This window comes from Podarcis gaigeae (assembly GCF_964106915.1).
Source record: "Podarcis gaigeae genome assembly, chromosome: 2".
Classification (NCBI taxonomy): Eukaryota; Metazoa; Chordata; class Lepidosauria; order Squamata; family Lacertidae; genus Podarcis; species Podarcis gaigeae.
The window spans coordinates 80,458,138-80,479,277 of NC_139679.1; the positions used below are offsets into that span (position 1 = coordinate 80,458,138).

Sequence of the window (21,140 nt, forward strand, 5' to 3'; positions counted from 1 at the left end):
CTGTGCCTTCACAAAATCTCTGAAGCTCAGGAAAGGTATTAATTATATTTCCATCCATACCCCACTCTTCTTAGTGTCGTTCCATCTCTTTGCACTTTTCTGCAGTGTTACACATTTAAATATGGCTTCCCAGAGGCCTGCACCCTTCTGTCCTCTACTGTCAGGTGTGGAGAGTCCTCCCCTCCCTTCAGTAAGGGAGATAATTAATGAGTAGTTGATAGATTTATAGGCTTTTTATTACAGCATCATGTTGCAAGCACAAGTACACAGCTCTCTGCAAGGAGGGCAGTTGGCTACTCTAAACCTTCCTTCTGACAGCATATTGGGCACCAGTGGGAAGTTCCTTCCTCCCTCTGGTACGTTTGGACCTCTGAGTCTGTGGTGAGGGGAGGTCCCCCACACTCTCAAGCAGCTTCTCAACTAGCTGCCCCCTCCCTTCTGGTTCTCTTGTCATTATCTCAAAACTGGGTAACTCCTCCCTAAGCACTTCACCTTCTCTCTCTCTCTCTCTCTCTCTCTCTCTCTCTCTCTCTCTCTCTCTCTCTGCTTCTGAACATGCTGTCAACAAGGAGGGGGCGACTCTTCCCCCTCCAGCTCTCCATCTGAAAGAAGCTGTTCTGCCATAGAATGCATTCCCCAGTCCTTGTCTTCAGACCATTCCCTGACATCTGCAGGGCTAACTAGAAGGCTCTGTGTGATCAAAGCATAGGAAGCCTATTATGATGTGTCTACAGGGCTCTTGTCAGGAGAAATTCTCCCCTTTCTGCCACCATGGCACTTAGTGAAAGGAACCCTGGCGAAGAGGTATGCATCCCCCAAAGTCTACCTGTCAGTTGAATTACTGCTACCACCGTCATTCAGAGACAAGTCAAGCTATGGGAGTAAAGCTATTCTTGCTCACCCAGTTACAGCCTGTCAGACTGATGGGTTTTTCACTAATATATAGCAGTGCTCAAAGTCATGTAATCTGCATATAAAGAACATGCATTTCCCCTTTTCCTTACTAATGGCTTGGGCATGTTGACAGTTTCAGAGTTTGAGGATCACCATGAAGCCTTGTCGATCAGTAATGAAGCTGAATTGTCAAACAGTTTACCTGGAGATGACCTGGACGAGTGTCTTGCCTATCCTGGAGAACTCTGCCAACACCTTTGCATCAACACAGTGGGATCCTACAAGTGCTCATGTTTCCCAAGATTTACTCTGCAGGATGATGGACTCAGCTGCAATCCAGGTGAGAAGAAGAAACACTGGGAAAATGTGTATTGGGTTTGACTACAATAGGTTTGCTCTCATATTTAGCTCTCATAATTTGCCAGCTGGGATGTGGGTGGTGCTGTGGTCTAAACCACTGAGCCTTTTGGGCTTGCCGGTCAGAAGGTCGGCGGCTTGAATCCCAATGATGGGGTGATACCTGTTGCTCGGTCCCAGCTCCTGCCAAACTAGCAGTTCGAAAGCACGCCAAAAAAGTGCAAGTAGATAAATAGGTACCACTCCAGCAGGAAGGTAAACGGTGTTTCCGTGTGCTGCTCTGGTTTCGATGTTCCATTGCGCCAGAAGCGGCTTAGTCATGCTGGCCACATGACTCGGAAAATCTGTCTGCGGACAAACACTGGCTCCCTCGGCCTGTAAAGTGAGATGAGTGCCACAACCCCAGAGTTGTCTGCAACTGGATTTAACTGCCAGGGGTCCTTTACCTTTACCTTTTAATTTGCCAGCACACATGTACATATGCATCATCATCATCATCAACAACGTCATCATTTTTAATTTATATACCGTCTATCTATCTTTCAATACTCAAGGTGGTTTGCAAGCTGAAGAAACAAAAAATGTACATCTTATAACAATCTAATGCAATACAAAAATGTGATAATAAAACATAGATTTAAAATAAGCAACGTACATCAAAAAAGTAACATTCAACAATCATTAGAATAGTATAAAATAATAATATCAGCATATGAAACAGAAATTCACCCTTAACAGTTACGATAAATAATTTCTAAACTATAATCAATAAAACAACGGCTAGCCACAGTACATAAAATAATACAATAGAAATTGAGAAGCAGAGACTAGAGGCTGGAGCAAGGCAGGTGGAAGAAAGCCTTGCCTGATGAAGTCTCTCCCCTCACAGTTCTTCCTCCAGGCACAGCTTCCTTATGAGGAGTCCCAGGGCCAGGGGGTGGGGTAAGGCAGGTGGAAATGTATGAAATGTGTCCATTGAAGAGTCTTGTGTGGGAGGTACTATGAAGCCTTTATGTGTGCAGGCGATATGTGATGGCTCTTTCACATGTGCCGGTCATCACATGAAAGGTGTGTGGGGATGCCCTGCACATCCAGTGTCTTCCAACCCCAACAGAAAAGGTGCTCATCCAGCACAGCAAACAGCTCTTGGGCTGGCTGAAGAGAGTATGGTTTCCCTGGGTATGGTGGCACATGAGAATCACTCGAGAGGAGGGATCGTTGGCAAATGACTAAGGTCTCATGAGACATCCAATATGCGTTGGAGGTATATTTGGCCTTATCAGAGGCTTCTTCATTGGGGGTGTGAATTTGGCAATGGTGGTGGCTTGTTTACCTGCAGTAGTATGCATGGAGGTGCTCCAGAGGATTAAATTCCTCGGCAAGCATAACTCCAGGGGCTTCTGCAGGAATGGGAGGCCAATAAGATTTCCTCATCCAGGGTTCCAGAATACTTGGTGCCACAACAGTTCTTGATTACAACTCAGGTTGATTCAAAAATCTTTTCACTTGTACGGCTTCCAGCCTTACATTTTCTTTTTCAAAAGTTATTCCAGTCATTTATTTTCTTCCTGCCAAAAAACCCTTATGTTTTCCTCTCCACCCTCCCTTTCTCTTTCTTATTTTCCCTTTGGAAAACTCCAACAGAATCACTACCAAAAAGACGTGATTTTTCTTAGAAAAAATTAATGTTTCATTAGCTTTTCAGGAGGATAACCAGCAGGATTTAGGTGCAGTCCCTCCAGCAGTGATGCTGCATTCATAAAAAACACGTGTTGCAGCATGGTGGTTCGGATTTTTGTGCTTACTCTGTCCACTGTTGGGAAACAATTTTTTCATTCAAATGTTTGCGGTGTGTAATTTCCTTACCCATCACCAAAAATAAGAATGGGGTTGGGCAGAGATGTACAATTAACTTTCAATTTGTTTAATTTGTATAGACAGTCCTAATTAGGAAACCATGACTATATGAACCTCTCTCCCTCCTTGTGGGATGTGGGCATTCTCTTTGGCTAGAACTGAGTCATGTTATCCTGCCTTTTCATTGTGCTTCATCCTCGCTAGAGCTTTGGGACTTCTTAACTACTTGGCAAACTTGATTGAAAATCCTCTTATAGTAACGACAGCCCCACATTTTCACAATCAGACATATAGATCATATCCATGGATGGAAGTAAGTCACAGCTTTAAATCTATAGCAGGGAGCAGAGTTGTATTCTGTATGAAGCCAGACACACACTTAAAGTGAAACAGTTTACATTTCTATGTCAAATAGAAGTAACTAAATCAAAATATGAAACTCATCCAACCCCTGCCCCACAACCACCTCTTGTTATCTTTTAAGCAGATGCTGTTCTTACTGTTTTGCAAACAAAACTAAATTGCAGCAAGAGATCCAATGTATCAAATACAGTTTTCATACTTGTAAGCTGCCCTTTAAATATCAAATAGGACAACTTGATTTATACAAAATCATATCAGTTATTCTTGTGTTATTCTGAGAGCCAGTGTGGTGTAGTGGTTAAGAGCGGTAGTCTTGTAATCTGGGGAACCGGGTTCGAGTCTCCACTCCTCCACATGCAGCTGCTGGGTGACCTTGGGCCAGTCACACTTCTCTGAAGTCTCTCAGCCCCACTCACCTCACAGAGTGTTTGTTGTGGGGGAGGAAGGGAAAGGAGAATGTTAGCCGCTTTGAGACTCCTGAAGGGGAGTGAAAGGCGGGATATCAAATCCAAACTCTTCTTCTTCTTGTGGACTTACACTGTACTTCCTTCTCTTAGTGATGACTAGCCATTCATATTCATCTGTGTCTAATATATATGTATGCTTTCAAATAGAAGAAAAATACACTTTTAAGATGCTAAAACATGGGTAGCATCCACCCAAAGTTAAGAACCTTGATTAACACAGTTGTAAATGGAAGAGGTTTAAACACTTCCTGGATAACTCCAAATAACTCAATGGGACTTTCCAGTGCTCCCCCTCGAATGATCAGAAAACAAATTTGTCAGCATCCATAATGACAAATATCTTCAAAATATCATTACACGGTCACAAGTGTATCCTTACATTTTATCTTTGTATCCTTACAAAGAATTGTTTATCCCTCCCTTCTCAAATACGACTGTAGTTGCCTTTAGCCAATTTTCAATAAGCAGGTGAGGAATGGCTGAAGCTTCACCCACTGGTGTGGATTGCAAGCAATGGAACAACTGTGAATATGATTACTGAAACAGCAGGAGTGTGTGGGACTTTACATACCAAACAAAGTGAAATTGGACCTAAACAATCCGTTTATTATATCAGCTCTCTGTCTGGAAGCATTCTGTGTTTCCTTAGAAGCCACAAATAATAGTTTAGTTACTGTTCATGTCCCTGTGGCTACTGAGATATATGAAGCAAATTAAAGTTGATTTCCTCCATTTTTGTATCATATAAATGTATAGATTTTGAAGAAGATGGACCAAATACTGCCTTACAGGACAAAGCCACTATTGCTCCAGAAGCCCTGAATATCCAGCCCGCAACCATCAACGAAGAGGAAGAGAAGTGTAAAGGTATGTCTAAATAGGCAAGGTGGAGACATGAGATGGTTTTTACAAGTCTGCAATACATTCAAAAGCTTCTTCGGCTGTTTTGATTTCAACACACGTCCACACATTGCTTGCCTCCAGTATTAGCCTGAAGAGAGTGAGAGACGGACAGAATCTCAGAAGGTAACGTGCTGAGGTAATTCGAGGTTAGCTTCTGAATTCAAGGTTATTTCATGCTATCTATTTAGGGCTGTTGAGGCAACACAGCTGTACATGGTAATTTCAAATGCACAGATGAGAATGAATGACACAGGTGTGTTTGCCTATAAAAGAAGGCTTGTACATAGTGATTAAGGTTACGAGAATAGATTGTTTGTTTCTACATTTTACATCCTGGTGCAATGACAGGGGTTATAATTAGAGGAAGGAATTCTTGGGACTTGGAAGGAATTTTGCTTTGCACAGGAATTTCATGCATTTTTCAAACACTGTGTTTCCTAGATAATGGTCCCTGCAAGCACATATGCAATACTTTGGAAGGGGCAGTTGTGTGCTCTTGCTCACCTGGATATGCTCTGATGTCAGATGGGGTTTCGTGTGAAGGTACGTGAATGCTGAAATTCTATTTACTCCATTTCATACATGGAAATGTATCAGGGAAGCTTCCTAGCAGCTTGTTTGCAAGAGTGCTTCATGAGAACATTAGCTAACTGGTGCAGGCCATGACACAAGAGGTGTTGGGCAGTCCAGTTGCTCAGTTCATTGATGTTGTTGGAGGCAAGTCGCAAACATGGATGGCCTGTTTTATACATCATGCTAAATAGCTGTTGGGTGGAGGGTTGTGGATGATCTTGAACAGCACTTGCTGTCTCAAAAACAGGGAGAATGTGTCTAGGGTCACATTCCCTTGTGGGGTTTCCACGTGTCAACAGGGCTGACGCTTCTCATGACTGGGCTGAAGGCCAAACATTAGTACAACGTGTATGTGGGTGTGTATTCCCCCCTCCCCAGTTTTCTCTTTCTGTGCCATCTTTTCCTCACCTTTTCTCCCCTCTATGAAATTAGGGTGAACCCCATATGTGGCTGTGAGGCCACAGGCTTTGCAGCCCTGCTTTAAAATCTGATGTATAAAACTACCATTCATTACTTTCAGTGCCCTATGAAGCCCGCACTCCCACTGATGTTGCCATGCACCTAAGTTAATTTTCTGTCTTAGAGATACATATTGCTGGGTGGAAAATTAATTAATTTAAGTGCCAATTAAGAGTCAAACACCTCTTTCATTGCCTTCCTCATGATCAGACCAAAGCTCTCATTTTTTGCCCATGTCCTAAGTGCTGGTGTATGACCCACAGTGTGAAAACTGCATTGAAAGCCTCCTGTGGTTGCTTCTTTTATGCAAGAAGGACTTGCTTAAGCAAGAGCATACCACAGGAATTGGGGCATTTCCTTCATGCCACCGCAAACTAAAAGAGAGCGAGCGATTTGATAGTATGGAGAAAACGTTCTGTTTCTCACAGCAAACTGAGTAGGAAACCACTCTGGCTGAGGGCCAATGAAAGTCACTTAAAAACTGTCATATGTGCTACTCTTGGGCAATGACTCTGCCATTCAGTTCAATATGTCAAAGATAGTATTGTGCAAAGTGACCTCACATGTGTATTGTGTGACTAGTCTGCTAGAACTAATAGCAGAAGCAAATATGTTTCTGTTGGGAAGGACCTTCCTCACCCTGATGACTTCAGTGTTTCACCTTCTGCCTCTTTGGCATGTAAGAAGTAAGAGAAAGCACCACTAAATCCAAGGAAGCTGAAGGAGAAGTTTGCAGAAGCAATCCATAGAGATTGAAGTCAACAGCGCAAAAGGGCCCAGCTGAAGATCCAGAGACCTTCAATTCTTGAACGAGTTCAACGACTTGAAAATTTAGCACAAGGAAATTATAGCACCATAACTCAGGCACATTGTTAATTAGATAGTTTCAGTGTGGAACAAATGTTATTTCCTCCCCGGAGTAATTCTAATACAATTTTGTTTCCCCCCTCCCTTTTGACTGCAATGTGTTGATAAAGACCTGGATGAGTGCCTTACAGGTATTCACAGTTGCTCCAGAAGACAATTATGTGTGAACACATGGGGATCATTCTACTGTGTCAACCACAGTGTTATCTGTGCAGAGGGCTTTGTACTCAACATGCATAGAAAATGTGTTGGTAAGAGGATATGATAGGTGGCACCATAATTCTTCATGCTACGCAATGTGCTCAGCTTCATATCTTGGGTGCTATAATCCCCCCTTCCCTCTCTGTATTTAAGTCCATGAAAAGGCATGCCCTGTTATCTGGATTGTGTTTAACATTGTCCATTTTCTGTTGCGTGGCTTTTGCCCAAGCAAAAACATCCATAGCTGTGATGGCTCCATTCTGGTAGAGGAGAGGCAACCATTTCAATCACCTACCTTCATAACATCTGTGGCTTTTGTCTTGTTATATCAGCTTCATGTATTTGTCTCATGACCACAGTGAAAGACAGTGCAACCAGGAAGGACTGTGGGGAGAGAAGAAGGAACTGGGAGGAACTGAAATGGTTATATTTTACCCATCCCTAATAGGAAGCCATGGAGCTGCATGGTCCATGGTGGGCCAGTGAGCCAGTGAGCCAGTGGAAGGATTTACCAAACTGGGCTGTGTTGCTGTCCTTTATGCCACTTTGATAGCATCCTGAAAATTCCCTGTTACCCTCAGCTGGTTCCACTCCAAGCCTACATTTGAACACAGTTGAAACCAGAGCTTTTTTCCAGCCAGAACTCACCGGAACTCAGTTCCGACACCTCTAAGGTGGGTGTCATTACCATTATAATACCATTATAATAGGCATTCATGGTGAGTTCTGGCACCTCTTTTTTATATAGAAAAATAGCACTGGTTGTAACTGATGCCAATATTCCTTATTAGTGTGAGATGTAATGCATACAATTTTAACACATACCAAAAGGTGGCTTGTTCTTTCACAACGAGACATGCCTCTCCTAGTTAAGTTTTGTCTGAGCTATCCTGCAGCACAAATGGTTCTAGATAAATGTTGTTTCTGACACATATTCCATATTCATGTGTTTCCTGTCTTTGCATTTGACTTTGCTGTACGTGTGGTACATGGAGTACTCATTTGCCATTATTAACATTTTCTTGACTTTTTAAGGAGGCAGGGAAAACCACAGATATATGATGGTTTCTAATTTATTGAGTTGCTGTCCCTCGAAAGAACCATAAAGAATCCTTGGCCAGCTCAACTGCTTTCGTGCTCTGTCTTGAACTATTTTGGGGGGGAAATGTAAACGATTTTGAACTTAATGCCTGCAAATTAATAACATCAGTATGTGTAAACTTACCAGTAAGGGAGCCATCTTCTCTGGTTCCAAAATGGATCACTTAAGAAGAATATTGTCTCTTGAATTTCCTGTAGTTAAATAATGAAAGATTGAAATTCCAGCTGCATTCCTAAGTGGGTTTCCAGAATTCCTGATAGTCAGACATGCTGTAAAAGTCACTGTCTATTAATGCAGCATAGAGACACCTCTTCTGTGTTGTTCCATGAATAAGAACTGCATTTTTTTCTCTCCTAAAAGTTTCATGTTTACCACAAAAAAAGGATTCACTGCCCTAGTTCACACAACACAGTAAGCTCCTATCCAGCATTTTTTATTCCCACTCCTTGGTCGCAACTTGTGGTGAGGAGCGAACGTAAGTTTGGACAACACACTAAGCCAAACTTTGTTTTAGCTCACTGTGCAGTTGGAATATAGAGGATGGGAAGAGCAAAGCAGCTGTGAGCCTGCCTCTGAGGTCCTGCACATTTGCACAATCCTAGAAAGCCATACATCCCAGCTGCACTATACATATACGATAGTAGAAGACCACTTTAAGCCGTTCTGGGCTTTACCCAAAGCATCCTGGAAACTGTAGTTTGTTAAAGCTGCTGAGAGTTGTTGTTGTTTAGTCATTTAGTCATGTCCGACTCTTCATGACCCCATGGACCAGAGCACGCCAGGCACTCCTGTTTTCCACTGCCTCCCGCAGTTTGGTCAGACTCATGTTTGTAGCTTCGAGAACACTGTCCAACCATCTTGTCCTCTGTCGTCCCCTTCTCCTTGTGCCCTCCATCTTTCCCAACATCAGGTTCTTTTCCAGGGAGTCTTCTCTTCTCATGAGGTGGCCAAAGTATTGGAGCCTCAGCTTCAGGATCTGTCCTTCCAGTGAGCACTCAGGGCTAATTTCCTTAAGAATGGATGCGTTTGATTTGAGAGTTGTTAGGAGACCCCTATTTCCCTAACTGGGGACGCAGGTGGCGCTGTGGGTTAAAGCCTCAGCGCCTAGGACTTGCCGATCGAAAGGTCAGCGGTTCGAATCCCTGCGGCGGGGTGTGCTCCCGCTGCTCGGTCCCAGCACCTGCCAACCTAGCAGTTCGAAAGCACCTCCGGATGCAAGTAGATAAATAGGGACCGCTTACCAGCGGGAAGGTAAACGGCGTTTCCGTGTGCGGCTCTGGCTCGCCAGATGCAGCTTTGTCACGCTGGCCACGTGACCCGGAAGTGTCTCCGGACAGCGCTGGCCCCTGGCCTCTTAAGTGAGATGGGCGCACAACCCCAGAGTCTGTCAAGACTGGCCCGTACGGGCAGGGGTACCTTTACCTTTACCTTTATTTCCCTAACAGAGCAACAATTCTCAGAGTGGTTTAATAGTCAGTTCTTCTACAAACATTGGGAACTTTAGCTCTGCATGTTTATCCCAAGGAAAAGCAGGTGACCCAGTTTGGATGTCTAGGCAGAAATCTTTAGGTAGCACCCTTCAAACACTCCCCCGACCCTCGGATATGGCCAAACAACAGCATCTATTTAAGCTAAAGAGCAACAGCAACAAGAGACTGGCAGCAAACAAAACCCAAATTCCTCCCAAGGTCTAGATGTGTTAATGAAAATCATTTGGCTGTACTTATGGTTAATTTGAAGATGCAGTCGGTAAGGTGGTGTTCCTTTTGTGCTACATCAAGATGCAAAAATGTAATAGGTTGCAACATAAACTGTCCACCAGTTTATGTTCTTACAAATTCTTTTAACCAACAGGTGGCAGCAAAAAGGCTGCTGTAGATCCTTTTGGTCTCTGCCACTTTAGATCTTTACTGCAAAGGTTAGGAAACCTCTGTGTTTAGCATTCAACTCAGCAATGTTTCAACTTACAGACTTAGTTGTGACTGAGTCTGTTTTTCTATACAGGTCTACACATCCCTTTTATGCTCCTTAACCGCTAATTAGCCAACCTTGAGTTTTAGTGTTATGGGTGTTTTTGTGTGGGATGGCAGATTCCCTGTGTTCCTGGATGGGAATGCTGAGCGCAGTCAGGAACACCTGAGGAATATCAGGCCCTCCCAAAACTACCCTTTGTTTACTGGTGGTAGTCAGCTCTGTGCTCTGCAGAGCCTCAAATGACTGAGAAGATAGCAGGAACAGCAGAGGCTGATGCATCGCATCACAAGTGTGCAGAAGTGACTCATTGGGTGGGGCAGAGCGACCGTGCTAGCTTCCTGGCAGGTGGGTTGCTATTACTTGCTGGGAGGGAGACAGGCAAGGTGGTAGGGAGGTTGGCATGGTGCTAGTGTTGTCATTCCATTGCTCCTGCTTACGAGTTTGCACAGCACTGACCTTCCTGTGCTCTCACTCCTTTCCCTTTCTCTCTGGGTAAGCAGCAGTGGCCTGCCTGCCAGGAAACTAGCATAGTGGCTCCACCTCCATCTGCCAAGCCGCTTCTGCAAGTTTGCATACATGGATACTTGCCAAGAAATGACTGCAGACAGTCGTTTTGTGATAAATAGACTGGCTAGGAGTCCACCCTTGAAGGATGGCCATTGGAGTAAAGGCAAGCAGTTTACAGTGGGAGTCTTGCAAGCTCTCAGAAAGTCTTTGACACATCATTGCAGCAACTTTTTCCAAAGCTACCCAAATATTCACGGAAGGCAATAATGAAATGTAGCAGATATTAGAAAAGTAATTCATCTAAAAAGCATGAAAGATTCCAATAAAATCCCCATTCAGATTTCAGTATATTAATGCAACCATATGCTGTACATATTTGGAAAGCTGACTCTGAACTGAACATGAGAGGACTTGTTAACGTTGTTGCTTGTTGTAAAAAAACAAACAAAAGGCAGGATCAGCTGAACATTTCTGTGATAACTGGGAGGATACTTCAAGGAGATTTTTAGGCCACATATTTTAGGAATGTTGAAGATATGCTATGCAGAAGATATATTCAGCAGCACTCCCCATTGAGTTTCTTTGGGCTCACTCCCAAGTAAGTATCTTGAGGATTACAGCCTTTGTATTCTGAGATATGCTAACTTGGAAGTAAGTCTCATTGAGTAAACATTAATAGATTTGGGCCACAAGTAAACTTTTCTGTGAATGTTTCCTTAGACTCAGTGAGTTATTTATTTTTTGTTGGCATTCATCAAATTTCATGATTTCACATTACAAATAAGACAATGTTGAAAATATTTGTTTTGCAGTGTGATTCAGTTTGTTTCCAGACAGGTCAGTATTTCCCAAAGAATATAGATTGCATTTTCTTCTCTCAGCTAAGTCTTCACATTCAACTGAAATCAATCAGCATGCAAGTCAAACCTGTGAAATTTATTTCACTGGTATAAATTCCAGGGAGGGAGCTATTTATACATCTTGGAGATGGTGAAAATAATTGGAGTCTTCTCTGTTTTCATGTTTCCATATCATTCTAGTTTTAATTAAATGTTCAAGGTTGCTTAGGGATTCCAATTACATTCTGTTTCCTTCCATCTTTAATCTCTGACAGCTTCTTGAGAACCATCAAGAGTTGGAAGAGGCCTTGTACACCATCTCTCAGCCCCTTTGCTTGATACAGGAAATGGAGAGAGCACGAGCAAACCCTGCTCCTCTCCCAACAGATGACTTCCCAACCTCACCTTGGAAACTTTAGTGAGTGTCCCTAGCACCTTGCCCCAATGAGGACATTGGATTGGAAATTTAGTTCTTTATAAGCACAGCGCTCTATTACAGCAGCTCCTAAGGTGCAAGAATCACATGCACAGCTCCTGTTAAATAGGCATCTCATTCAGACCTGGAGCAAATGTGCATCATGCCTCCATCAGCACATTTAAACCCCACCTTCTGATGTAGTGTGTGCAAGCAACTGGTGGCTTCTCCTGTGCAGCAACACCAGCTGCTCCTCTCGCTTTAAACCCTCCTCATCTTTGGAGACAGCAGAGTAGAGGACAGAGGAAATTCTAACAGCCCAGTTCTCTTTGAGGCTATGTCTTCCATCTCTATGCATTCCAGTACTTCTTCTCCTGCCTCCTCTTCTCCCATCTCTGACCACCCGAACCCTGCCTCACGGGTGGTGTAGATCCACCCTCCTATTCATAAATCCACCCTCCTATTCCTTGAGGAGTCACCTGGAGAGTTGGAGTGTGGTGTCACCTCTGTGCAGACAACACTTCGTTTGATCTCTCCTTTCCATCTTCATCAGCAGACGTTGTGAAAGTGCTGGAACAGTGTCTGGAGTCTTTGTCCTCTTCTATATGAAGGCCCTTCAGGTATTCTCCCTCAGCCTTCTCTTCACCAGGCTAAACATACCCAGAACCTTCAGACTTCTTCATATGACTTATTTCCCATACCACCAACCAACTTCATTGGACAGGATTCAGCTAACGTAGTCCTGCTAGCAGAAGCCCATGCAAGGTCTTCTGTTAGTTCAACGGTACTTTCACCGCCTCCTCCCACACCTTGCCCTTCCCCAAATTGTCTCAGGGGGGTCTGAGAACCTCTAGTTCAGGTCATTATCATCATCACACTGTTGATTCATCCCTCAGCTAGTGATTAACTGCAATCCTCAGATCATTTTCACATGCAGTACTGCCGAGTCAGGTATTCTTCCATTATATTACTTTACTGTAATACAATGTACTGTAGAACATCTGTCTTGTATGCAGAAGGCCCCGGGTTCAATCCCTGGCATCTCCAGGTAGGGCTAGAAGAGACTCCTGCCTGATGTCATAGAGAGCCACTGCCAGTCAGTGAAGGCAATTCTAATCTAGATGGGCCATTGGTCTGACTCAGTATTTGTCTGCTTTTATAAAGGCTGTCAGCCTGGCTTATTCTGTGCTTCCCAGTAGGATTTCTACACCCTTTCTGCCTTTGACATTTTTTTAAAAAAATAATCCCTTGATTTATTTTTGAGATGCACCATTCTTGCTTATGAGGCATAAGTGGCTTGTTGGTTGTATTTCTATCACATCAAGCCTGTATATTACGGATGGACTGTCTGGCTGAGGATTTATTTATTTCAGGATTTATTTTATCTGAACACATTGCTAGCGTAGTTGCTCTTTTCCCAAGAGGACTGGATTCTAGTGGGGTGTACCTCAAACGATGAAGTGAATTGGGGTGATTCAGGGAAAGGTCTCACATTTCTGAGTTGGATTGTGCCATTAACAACAACAACAACATCAATTTTATTATTTATACCCCACCAATCTGGCTGGGTTGCCAGACATTTCAAGACATTTCAAGGTAAATCAGGGACTACCTAAACTTTTGGGTGGATCTGTGGCTTCAGCTGTCTGAAGAATGCATGGCCATATTGTTTCTGAGAAAAACCAAAACCAAGCTGGGGAAATGGTGCATGCTGCTAGAGTTACATTTCCCCACCCCAGACATTCAGGAATATTTTTTTCACTTCTCCTGTGGAAATAAATATGGAATTATATTTCTTCCAGGGAAAAGATGCTGTATTTCCCAAAATCCATGAGAGGCAGAAGATCACCCACCACCACCAAACCTTGGAGTAACAGGGTCCCTGCTGGGTGGTGACATTTCCCCCATCCCAGTCTTTCCATGTTTTTTCCCCACCACCAATATTACCCCACCTGTCCCAAATTCTGTTGTAACCACACCAAAATGATCTTCGCTGCTGGGAGAACCACTGCAACTATCATTCTGAATTTGACAGCCTCAGAAGGGATGGCCATGCCTGCAAACTGCACCAATTTGGATAGAAAATAAAAATGTTACATAATTTTCTTTATGTAAAGATTTTTTTAAAAACGTGTCCTGCATGAAAATCTCCAGATATACTCAGCCTGCAGTGGGCAGACTTACCAGTAATTCATTTGTGGAGGAGGGAGGCTCATGTACCTGTAAATTTCATCCACTTTGGCCAAAAAGGGAGAAAGCTACGCATATTTTTAAGATTCTCTATTATAGCAAATGGGGGGACACAGAACTTCATTTTAATTCAGCTCAGAAGCTGAATCACAGATCAAAATAGAGACAGCATGGACACCCACACCCACACAGGAAATCTTGGGACCTGTGAACACTCCTAGCGAACACTGCCTTCCATAAGATCTGGTGAATAAGTTGATATACAACTGATTGAGGACATGGAACTGATTGAGAATATGGCTATATTAGGAATCCCTGGACCTTCTCACAAAACAAGTGAAGGGATTTCACTCTGCTACAGCCTCTTGCTATGTATGTCCCTGTCACCATTACTATACCCAGTAGCATACAGTGCCTTCCCTCTGGCTGAGATGCTGCTGCATACCAGGATGGAGAAAAGAAGAAATGAACTAGTAGTGTGGTCAGCATGGTGCAAATGCACCAGTGGAACCAATCTAGTGCTCTTGCCAGAACATCTGCTGTACCCCAGCCTTGCTGCTTCCTCACTCCTCCCCCTCTCTGTCCTAGTTTGCAGTAGTAACTCAGCCAGAGGGAGGTCAGATGAACACAGCTCCACCACAACATCTGTTACAGACTATATCTGTATTACTGTCACAGTTGGATTGGAAATGGCAAGAATCAGCTTCTGGCTTAAATCCAAGGACCTCCACAGCCCAACTGTTAACCATAGGTCCTCTTTACAGCCCTAGAGCAAACTCCTATTGTGTAGCATGAACTAGTCTTACTTAAGTGCTGGCAAAGATACCTGTCCATCTTTGTGGTTCTTACTCCTGGTTGCATTGCTGTTCTACTCATGTTTGTCCTTTGTGCCCTGTTGCACCTAAGTGGTTTAATCTCTCTGAAAATGTTTTAATGAACATGAAATCTAAATTATATGTGCTGTCTTAACTGGGGTCATCCTGCGCATGAAATGTAAAGCCTTCCATCAAAGCTTTCCTAACTTCTGTGTCTAATCAATTCTTTCCACTGTGACCTTGATGAATGCATCATTCAGTGCAAAATCAAAAGAAGGAATATGTCTCATAACTCTACCTATAAAATGAAAGTGTTTTAAGCTCCTCTACCTTGGCAGAAAACTCTGGAAATAGCACCATGTAAACCTTTCCTTTTGGACAAAATAACTTCTACTAAATCTTTTAAGATGTTTGGTTTCCTGTAGTGCACTTAAAAGAGGTAAGTTCTTTGGTGTGTGCTATACTGACATCTGTTTCCTCTCATAGATATTAATGAATGTATAACAGACGCTCATACCTGCAAGAGAGGGGAGCACTGTGTTAACACAATTGGATCCTTTACATGTCTTCAGCAACTCAACTGTGAATCAGGTTATGAGCTGAAGGATGGTGAATGTGTTGGTGAGTTTACTTATTTTAGTATGAGTGGTGATTTGTGTGCTGGGGGTAGTATATTTTTAATTTTCAAAATAAATATAAGCACAACACACTATAACAACAACCTAAATGCAATGAGATGGGTCTTCCAAAAGAATCTTGGGTTGCAGTTAATACTTTAGAAAATGAGAGAGCGTACTAGTAGAAGCAGATGTACCTAGTACATGAATCAGAGTGCTACTCAAATCTTAAATACGCTACACTGGGGAAGGATTGGATGTGGCGGAGATCTCCTGTCACCCAGCCCAGAACAGATGCCTATAAAGTAGTGCTAGCACCATTCCATCAGGTTACAAGGTCTTTTCTACCTGCTGAAAGTGCAAGGTGTTCTATGGGCAGGGATGGACTGAGCTAGCATGGGATCCACTGCTACTGCTTTGGTGATCACTCATAGCCAAGTAAGATTGTCTTCCGTAAACACGGTTTTAACAGTGAGTCTGTTAAATGTGACTGTGGAGGCCAATTCTGGATCCACATGTCCTTCCACAGTGGAGACATAGGTTTCTGGGCAGGAGTTGATTGTGGTAATGGTTTGCCAAGTGTGCCTTCCTCTTAGCGCATTTCACCCTTTCATCCTGAGTTTGGGCATCTTCAAAACCCATGACACCTTTGGTAAAGGCTCTTCTCCATTTGGAGCGCTTGCAGGCCAGTGTTTTCCAGTTGCCTGTGTTAATACCACATTAGGCTCATTGCTGTCACTTAGTGTTATTGGGTCTAATCCTGTCCCGCTTGCTGCACCAACTCTGATTGCCCTGCCAATGCCTAGAAAAGGTGTTCATATGGAAGAAATCCACTCACCAGGTAGTAATTTACTTCCCTGATTTACTTACATTCTGCTCAGGGCTGGAGCAGGACCATCAGTTGAACACGGGTTCACTGTGGGTCCAGCAGCTACTATCTCTCTTCTCTCCACGTGTTTATTGGATACATGAAGGGGAGCGTGATAACAATTGTCAAGGAAACTCTTTAACTTTGAATTGCTTACAGACACTCCAGTTTATGTTAGCTGGTTTCAAATATTTGTCATCATTACCATTTACAGATGCTTATGAATTTAACAGTGTTAGGGGTGGGGTGAAGCCCCTGATTTTAGCAAACTGATACATAAAATTGTTGCCATAAAATTGAATGGGAGACGATCTAGGAACACTGAGTTGCATTCAACTAAGCCCTATTCAGAGTAGACCCATTGAAATTAATGAATCTTAGGGTGGCGCTGTGGGTTAAACCACAAAGCCTAGGACTTCCCGATCAGAAGGTTGTGGTTCAAAGCCCCGTGACGGGGTGAGCTCCCGTTGCTCGGTCCCTGCTCCTGCCAACCTAGCAGTTCGAAAGCACATCAAAGTGCAAGTAGATACCTTCCAGCGAGAAGGTAAATGGCATTTCTGTACACATCTCTGGTTTGCCAGAAGCAGCTTGGTCATGCTGGCCACAGATCCGGCTCCCTCGGCCAATAAAGCAAGATGAGCGCCGCAACCCCAGAGTCGACCATGACTGGACCTAATGGTCAGGGGTCCCTTTACCTTTAAGTTAATCATGTCCATTAACTTCAATGGATCTATTCTGAGTAGGACTAGCATGGAAGACTACCCCCTATACATGCTACCTTGAGCAGGAAATTGATGTGATGAATAAATTAATTTTAATTACGAACTTAGCTGTGAAATTTTCTTTTATTTGGTAGGCGGCTGGACCTGCTGCATGATGGGAAATGTCTTGCAGTGTGACCTGCTGAGGAACATCTCTCCACACATAGTCTATGTAGCATCTTATGCCAAATTTAATATGCTAGTTCATTTGAAAACTAATGTATAAAAAAATTACAAAGCAGGTGCCTAAGTGGCCCTCAGATGGATGACCGGCCTCTAGGCCTATAATTCAAGTGCCCCTATAATAAGTAATGCCTGATTACTTGCTGTCATTTCCATGTATTTGCATGTGATGTAGATGCATCTTTATTATTTTTAAGATGCTTCATCCTGTTTTCTTGGCAGAATGACTAGGCAATGTGGGCAACATTTGAAAGAGTGTAACATATGAGTCTGATATTTAACAGCAGGAGACATCTGTCTTTGGATTTCTTCATCCATGAATTTTGCTACAGATTGGAATTGTTGGCAGCCCGAGTTGGTTTTCTTTCCGTAAATATTCTTCAGATGGCTTATCTGACATGAAATGAAGATGCATGTTGTGTTTTAGAATATTTAATAAGAAAAGGTTAGCCACCATATAGGCTGTGTGAATTTTGCTCTGCCGTTACACATCTGTAATACACAGAGTAATACATTCTCCGGTTAAGTTGGATTAGTTAATAAAGGAATGCCATAAATGATCTTAGATTAAATTGTGATGCTGTACATTATTGCAGCTTCGCATTGTAGAGTCACCCTCTAAAAACTTCTTTTGAGCTAATCTACATTAACGAACAAATGGAAGACATCAGAGAAGCCAAGACAACAAAATTAGGAAAGCTATCACTAGATTAATCCACTTTTACTTTTTAATTTCCTTTAAGACATTGATGAATGTGAACGAGGAACTCACAGCTGCAAGATAAACTTTGTATGTCAAAATACAAAAGGATCGTTCTATTGTGAATCAAAGCAGCGGTGCATGGATGGATTTTTACAAGATCCAGAGGGTAATTGTGTTGGTGAGTTCAACTCGAACAATATAGTTGTAGATGAATGAGCTCCATATACTGTTATATTACCCATAATTGTACAAGTTTAATGGTCTTTCAAATTTTACTGTTCTCCCACTAAAACCTATCTCACTATTTTTTTAATTTTTTTTTATTAAAAAAGGATTAGATTTACATAGCATTAAATATATAAACGTTGGCTTTATAGAGTTCCAGCAACCTAGAATTTCTTGAATAATAAATCAAAACCAAATGAATAGGAAAGAAATGACAGCTGGAAGATGGCTCCCTGATTAATTTACTAGCTGAAAGCTTAATGTATATTCTTGTCCACAGATATTAATGAATGTACATCACTTACGGAGCCATGTAAGGCTGGTTTCAACTGCATCAATACTGTTGGGTCTTATACTTGTCAGAGGAACCTCTTAATATGTAGCAGAGGGTATCATTCGAGTGAAGATGGAGCCAGATGTGTCGGTAAGACAGACTAAGTAACCTGGCTAATTTTGCTGGATATCCCCCATCCTTAAATGCCAATAATTACATTCAAATAGGGGTTTATTTGTTTTTTGACAGTTTTCTATACATATGCACATCCCAGATTCCCATAACACATAGAAGCATTTGTTGCAAACCATGTTTAGAGCTGGTGATGACTTATTTAAACATTTTTAAAGCTTAAACCATCCCCCCCCCCCTCCAAACCGCGGAGATGGTGCAGGCCCCCTCCTGGCTACTTTCCCCATGAGGTCTTGTTCTGAGGAAGAACCTCCTTCGACTTTCCTCAGAACAAGGCAAGTGGAAGTAGCAGTGGAGACTGTAGCCATGCTGGGTGGTGGTTGTTGGTGCAGCAGCAGCAAGAGGTCTGAACAATAATGAAGCAAAGGCCCTTGGGGGTGTCAGTTTGCTGTGCTCACTGCCTGCAGCGGTTGTCTCATTCTGCCTCATGTGCAAGCCATCCCTGCACATTGGTCTTGGAGACATTCCCACCACCACTGCCAAGCACGCCACTCAATCCTGTCAATCCAGACCATTGCTCAGTGTTGTCTGCTCTTTCCTGCCTCTGCCCAACTGCAATTCTTTTAGAAATTTGGCAAGTACAGAGCTCAGCCTTGTGGCACACTCAGTGAAAGCACTGCGCCTCTCTCCAGAGACAGGTAAGTGATGCACCTCTGCTTAGAGTCTGAATGTTCTACTGTGTGTTCTTTTTTTAAAAGGGAGGAGCATAAACAACAGAACCAGGAGATTTTGTGGTTCGACTTTTCTCTCCTTTTTTCATGAGAGGCATCTTTCTGGATAATTAGCTTTCAGATTGGATTAACATATGGTAATATAAATAGATCATCTGGACAAGCCTCCGCAGCAAAACTGAGTCTGTGTGGTCGCTTTCTTTTGTTTAGAAAATTCATCTTCTCAGTGATGTTCGTTCTCTCTAATTCAGTAGATTGGTTAGCAGCACCTTTATCCTATATTTAATTGAAAAATACTGTAGCTATCGTGAAATATGGAGCACTTCTGACTGAATAATGTTCTGGACATAATTAAAGCTGAATGCACTGGAACACACAATTTCACAGAAGCTAATCAAAGGGCTGGACCAATGAATTAATGGCAACTAAAGTTGCTAATTTGCAGATTTAAATCTATATTAAAATTAACTTTTCATGCTTGCTGCGATACAAAGACAGAACCAAAGGGACAGTGCTTTAATGAAAAATATTCCTCCTTTCCAATATTGATTCATATATTTATTTAAAACACGACTGATTAGATAATGGATAAAACAGGAAATATTTCTAACTGTACCCAAGTTTCCCTATGGATTTCTACACTAGAGATATTTTATTTATATCATTTATTATTTGGAACAGTTTCTAGTCATGCTTCCATGCAAAATTAGATGAAGCCTTTTAATGAATTTTGCACAATAGACATATAAGTATTGTGGCTATTGTGCCTAAAATTTGTCCTGGATTTTTAAAAACCATTCTACATCAGAATTTTTTTTGGCTGGCCTGCTGGTTCTTGTTGTACTTTGTGCTGCCAAGTGGTGTTTCTGAGCATCCTTTCATTCATTCTCCAAATAATCTCTTCAACGGTCTGTGATGTCCAGCCTTTCTGGATGCAACACCTCCTGAAAACTCCATGATGACATCTTAGGTAGTTCCTATTGTGTGCCTAACAGCAGAGGCGCCATCTCCCAAAGTACATTGCAGGGCCTGTATTCAGTCTTAACAATGGGGGGGGGGGGCCCTCAAAACCTCCTCTGGTGTCTGCATCTATCTCATGTGTTTTGAACCTGCTACCCTGGCTTTCTGCACTTCAATTTAAACCCAGGGAAAGACATCATGAGGTGGGGCTTTTTCAGATCAGGAAGTTCCATGCAGCCTGGGAGGCTAAGCCTAAACTTATGCCTAGCACAACAGTGTTTGGACAAGGACCTATTTTAGCTGAGGAAAAAGGAAAGCGGAAAGATGGTTAAGTTGTCCAGAAGCATGAGATATTAGTTATCACTGCATAAATGGTCCAAAAAAATGTCTGTGTAGCATCCAAGTTAAGGGGGTGTGGAAACCAGAAAACAATCTTAAAGAAGGAAAGCAGTCTAGCAGACCTCTGGGTACAGAAGGCCTCACAGTCAACATTAATATACAAATATCATTCACCAGAGATTCCAACTAAGATGTGATGGTCTTGGTTGCTTCTTAATTCTGAGTGTTAAGTACATGACTGATGTCTATCACTGAGGGTTGTTATTTGATGCTCTGGTTATGATTTCCATATACAGTCGTACCTCCTTTTGCATCCGGGATCCAATCCGGAGACCCGGACACTTGACGAATGGGACGCTCGACAAAGCGCAAAGCGCGATTTAACACTTCTGTGTGTGTGAGAGCAGCAAACCTGGAAGTAACCCATTCTGGTACTTCTGGGTTTGCCGTGGACGTTGGACGAAATGGACCCTAAACGGGGCGGACTCAAAACGAGGTACCACTGTACCCAACTATATTTGTTTGCAGGTAAATCCCTTAGTCCATTTTATAGGAAAGCTATGC

General features: G+C 42.6%; 1 protein-coding gene across 1 annotated transcript in view; it reads left to right on the forward strand.

Annotated features, from left to right (window-relative positions):
• Positions 1 to 21,140, forward strand: part of FBLN2 (fibulin 2) — a 123,885-nt gene that overhangs the window by 90,077 nt on the left and 12,668 nt on the right. Inside the window, 7 exon segments of the mRNA XM_083726994.1 lie at positions 1,028 to 1,234; positions 4,695 to 4,805; positions 5,283 to 5,384; positions 6,851 to 6,991; positions 15,270 to 15,404; positions 17,956 to 18,093; positions 18,421 to 18,564. Coding sequence (XP_083583120.1) covers positions 1,028 to 1,234; positions 4,695 to 4,805; positions 5,283 to 5,384; positions 6,851 to 6,991; positions 15,270 to 15,404; positions 17,956 to 18,093; positions 18,421 to 18,564 — 978 coding nt within the window.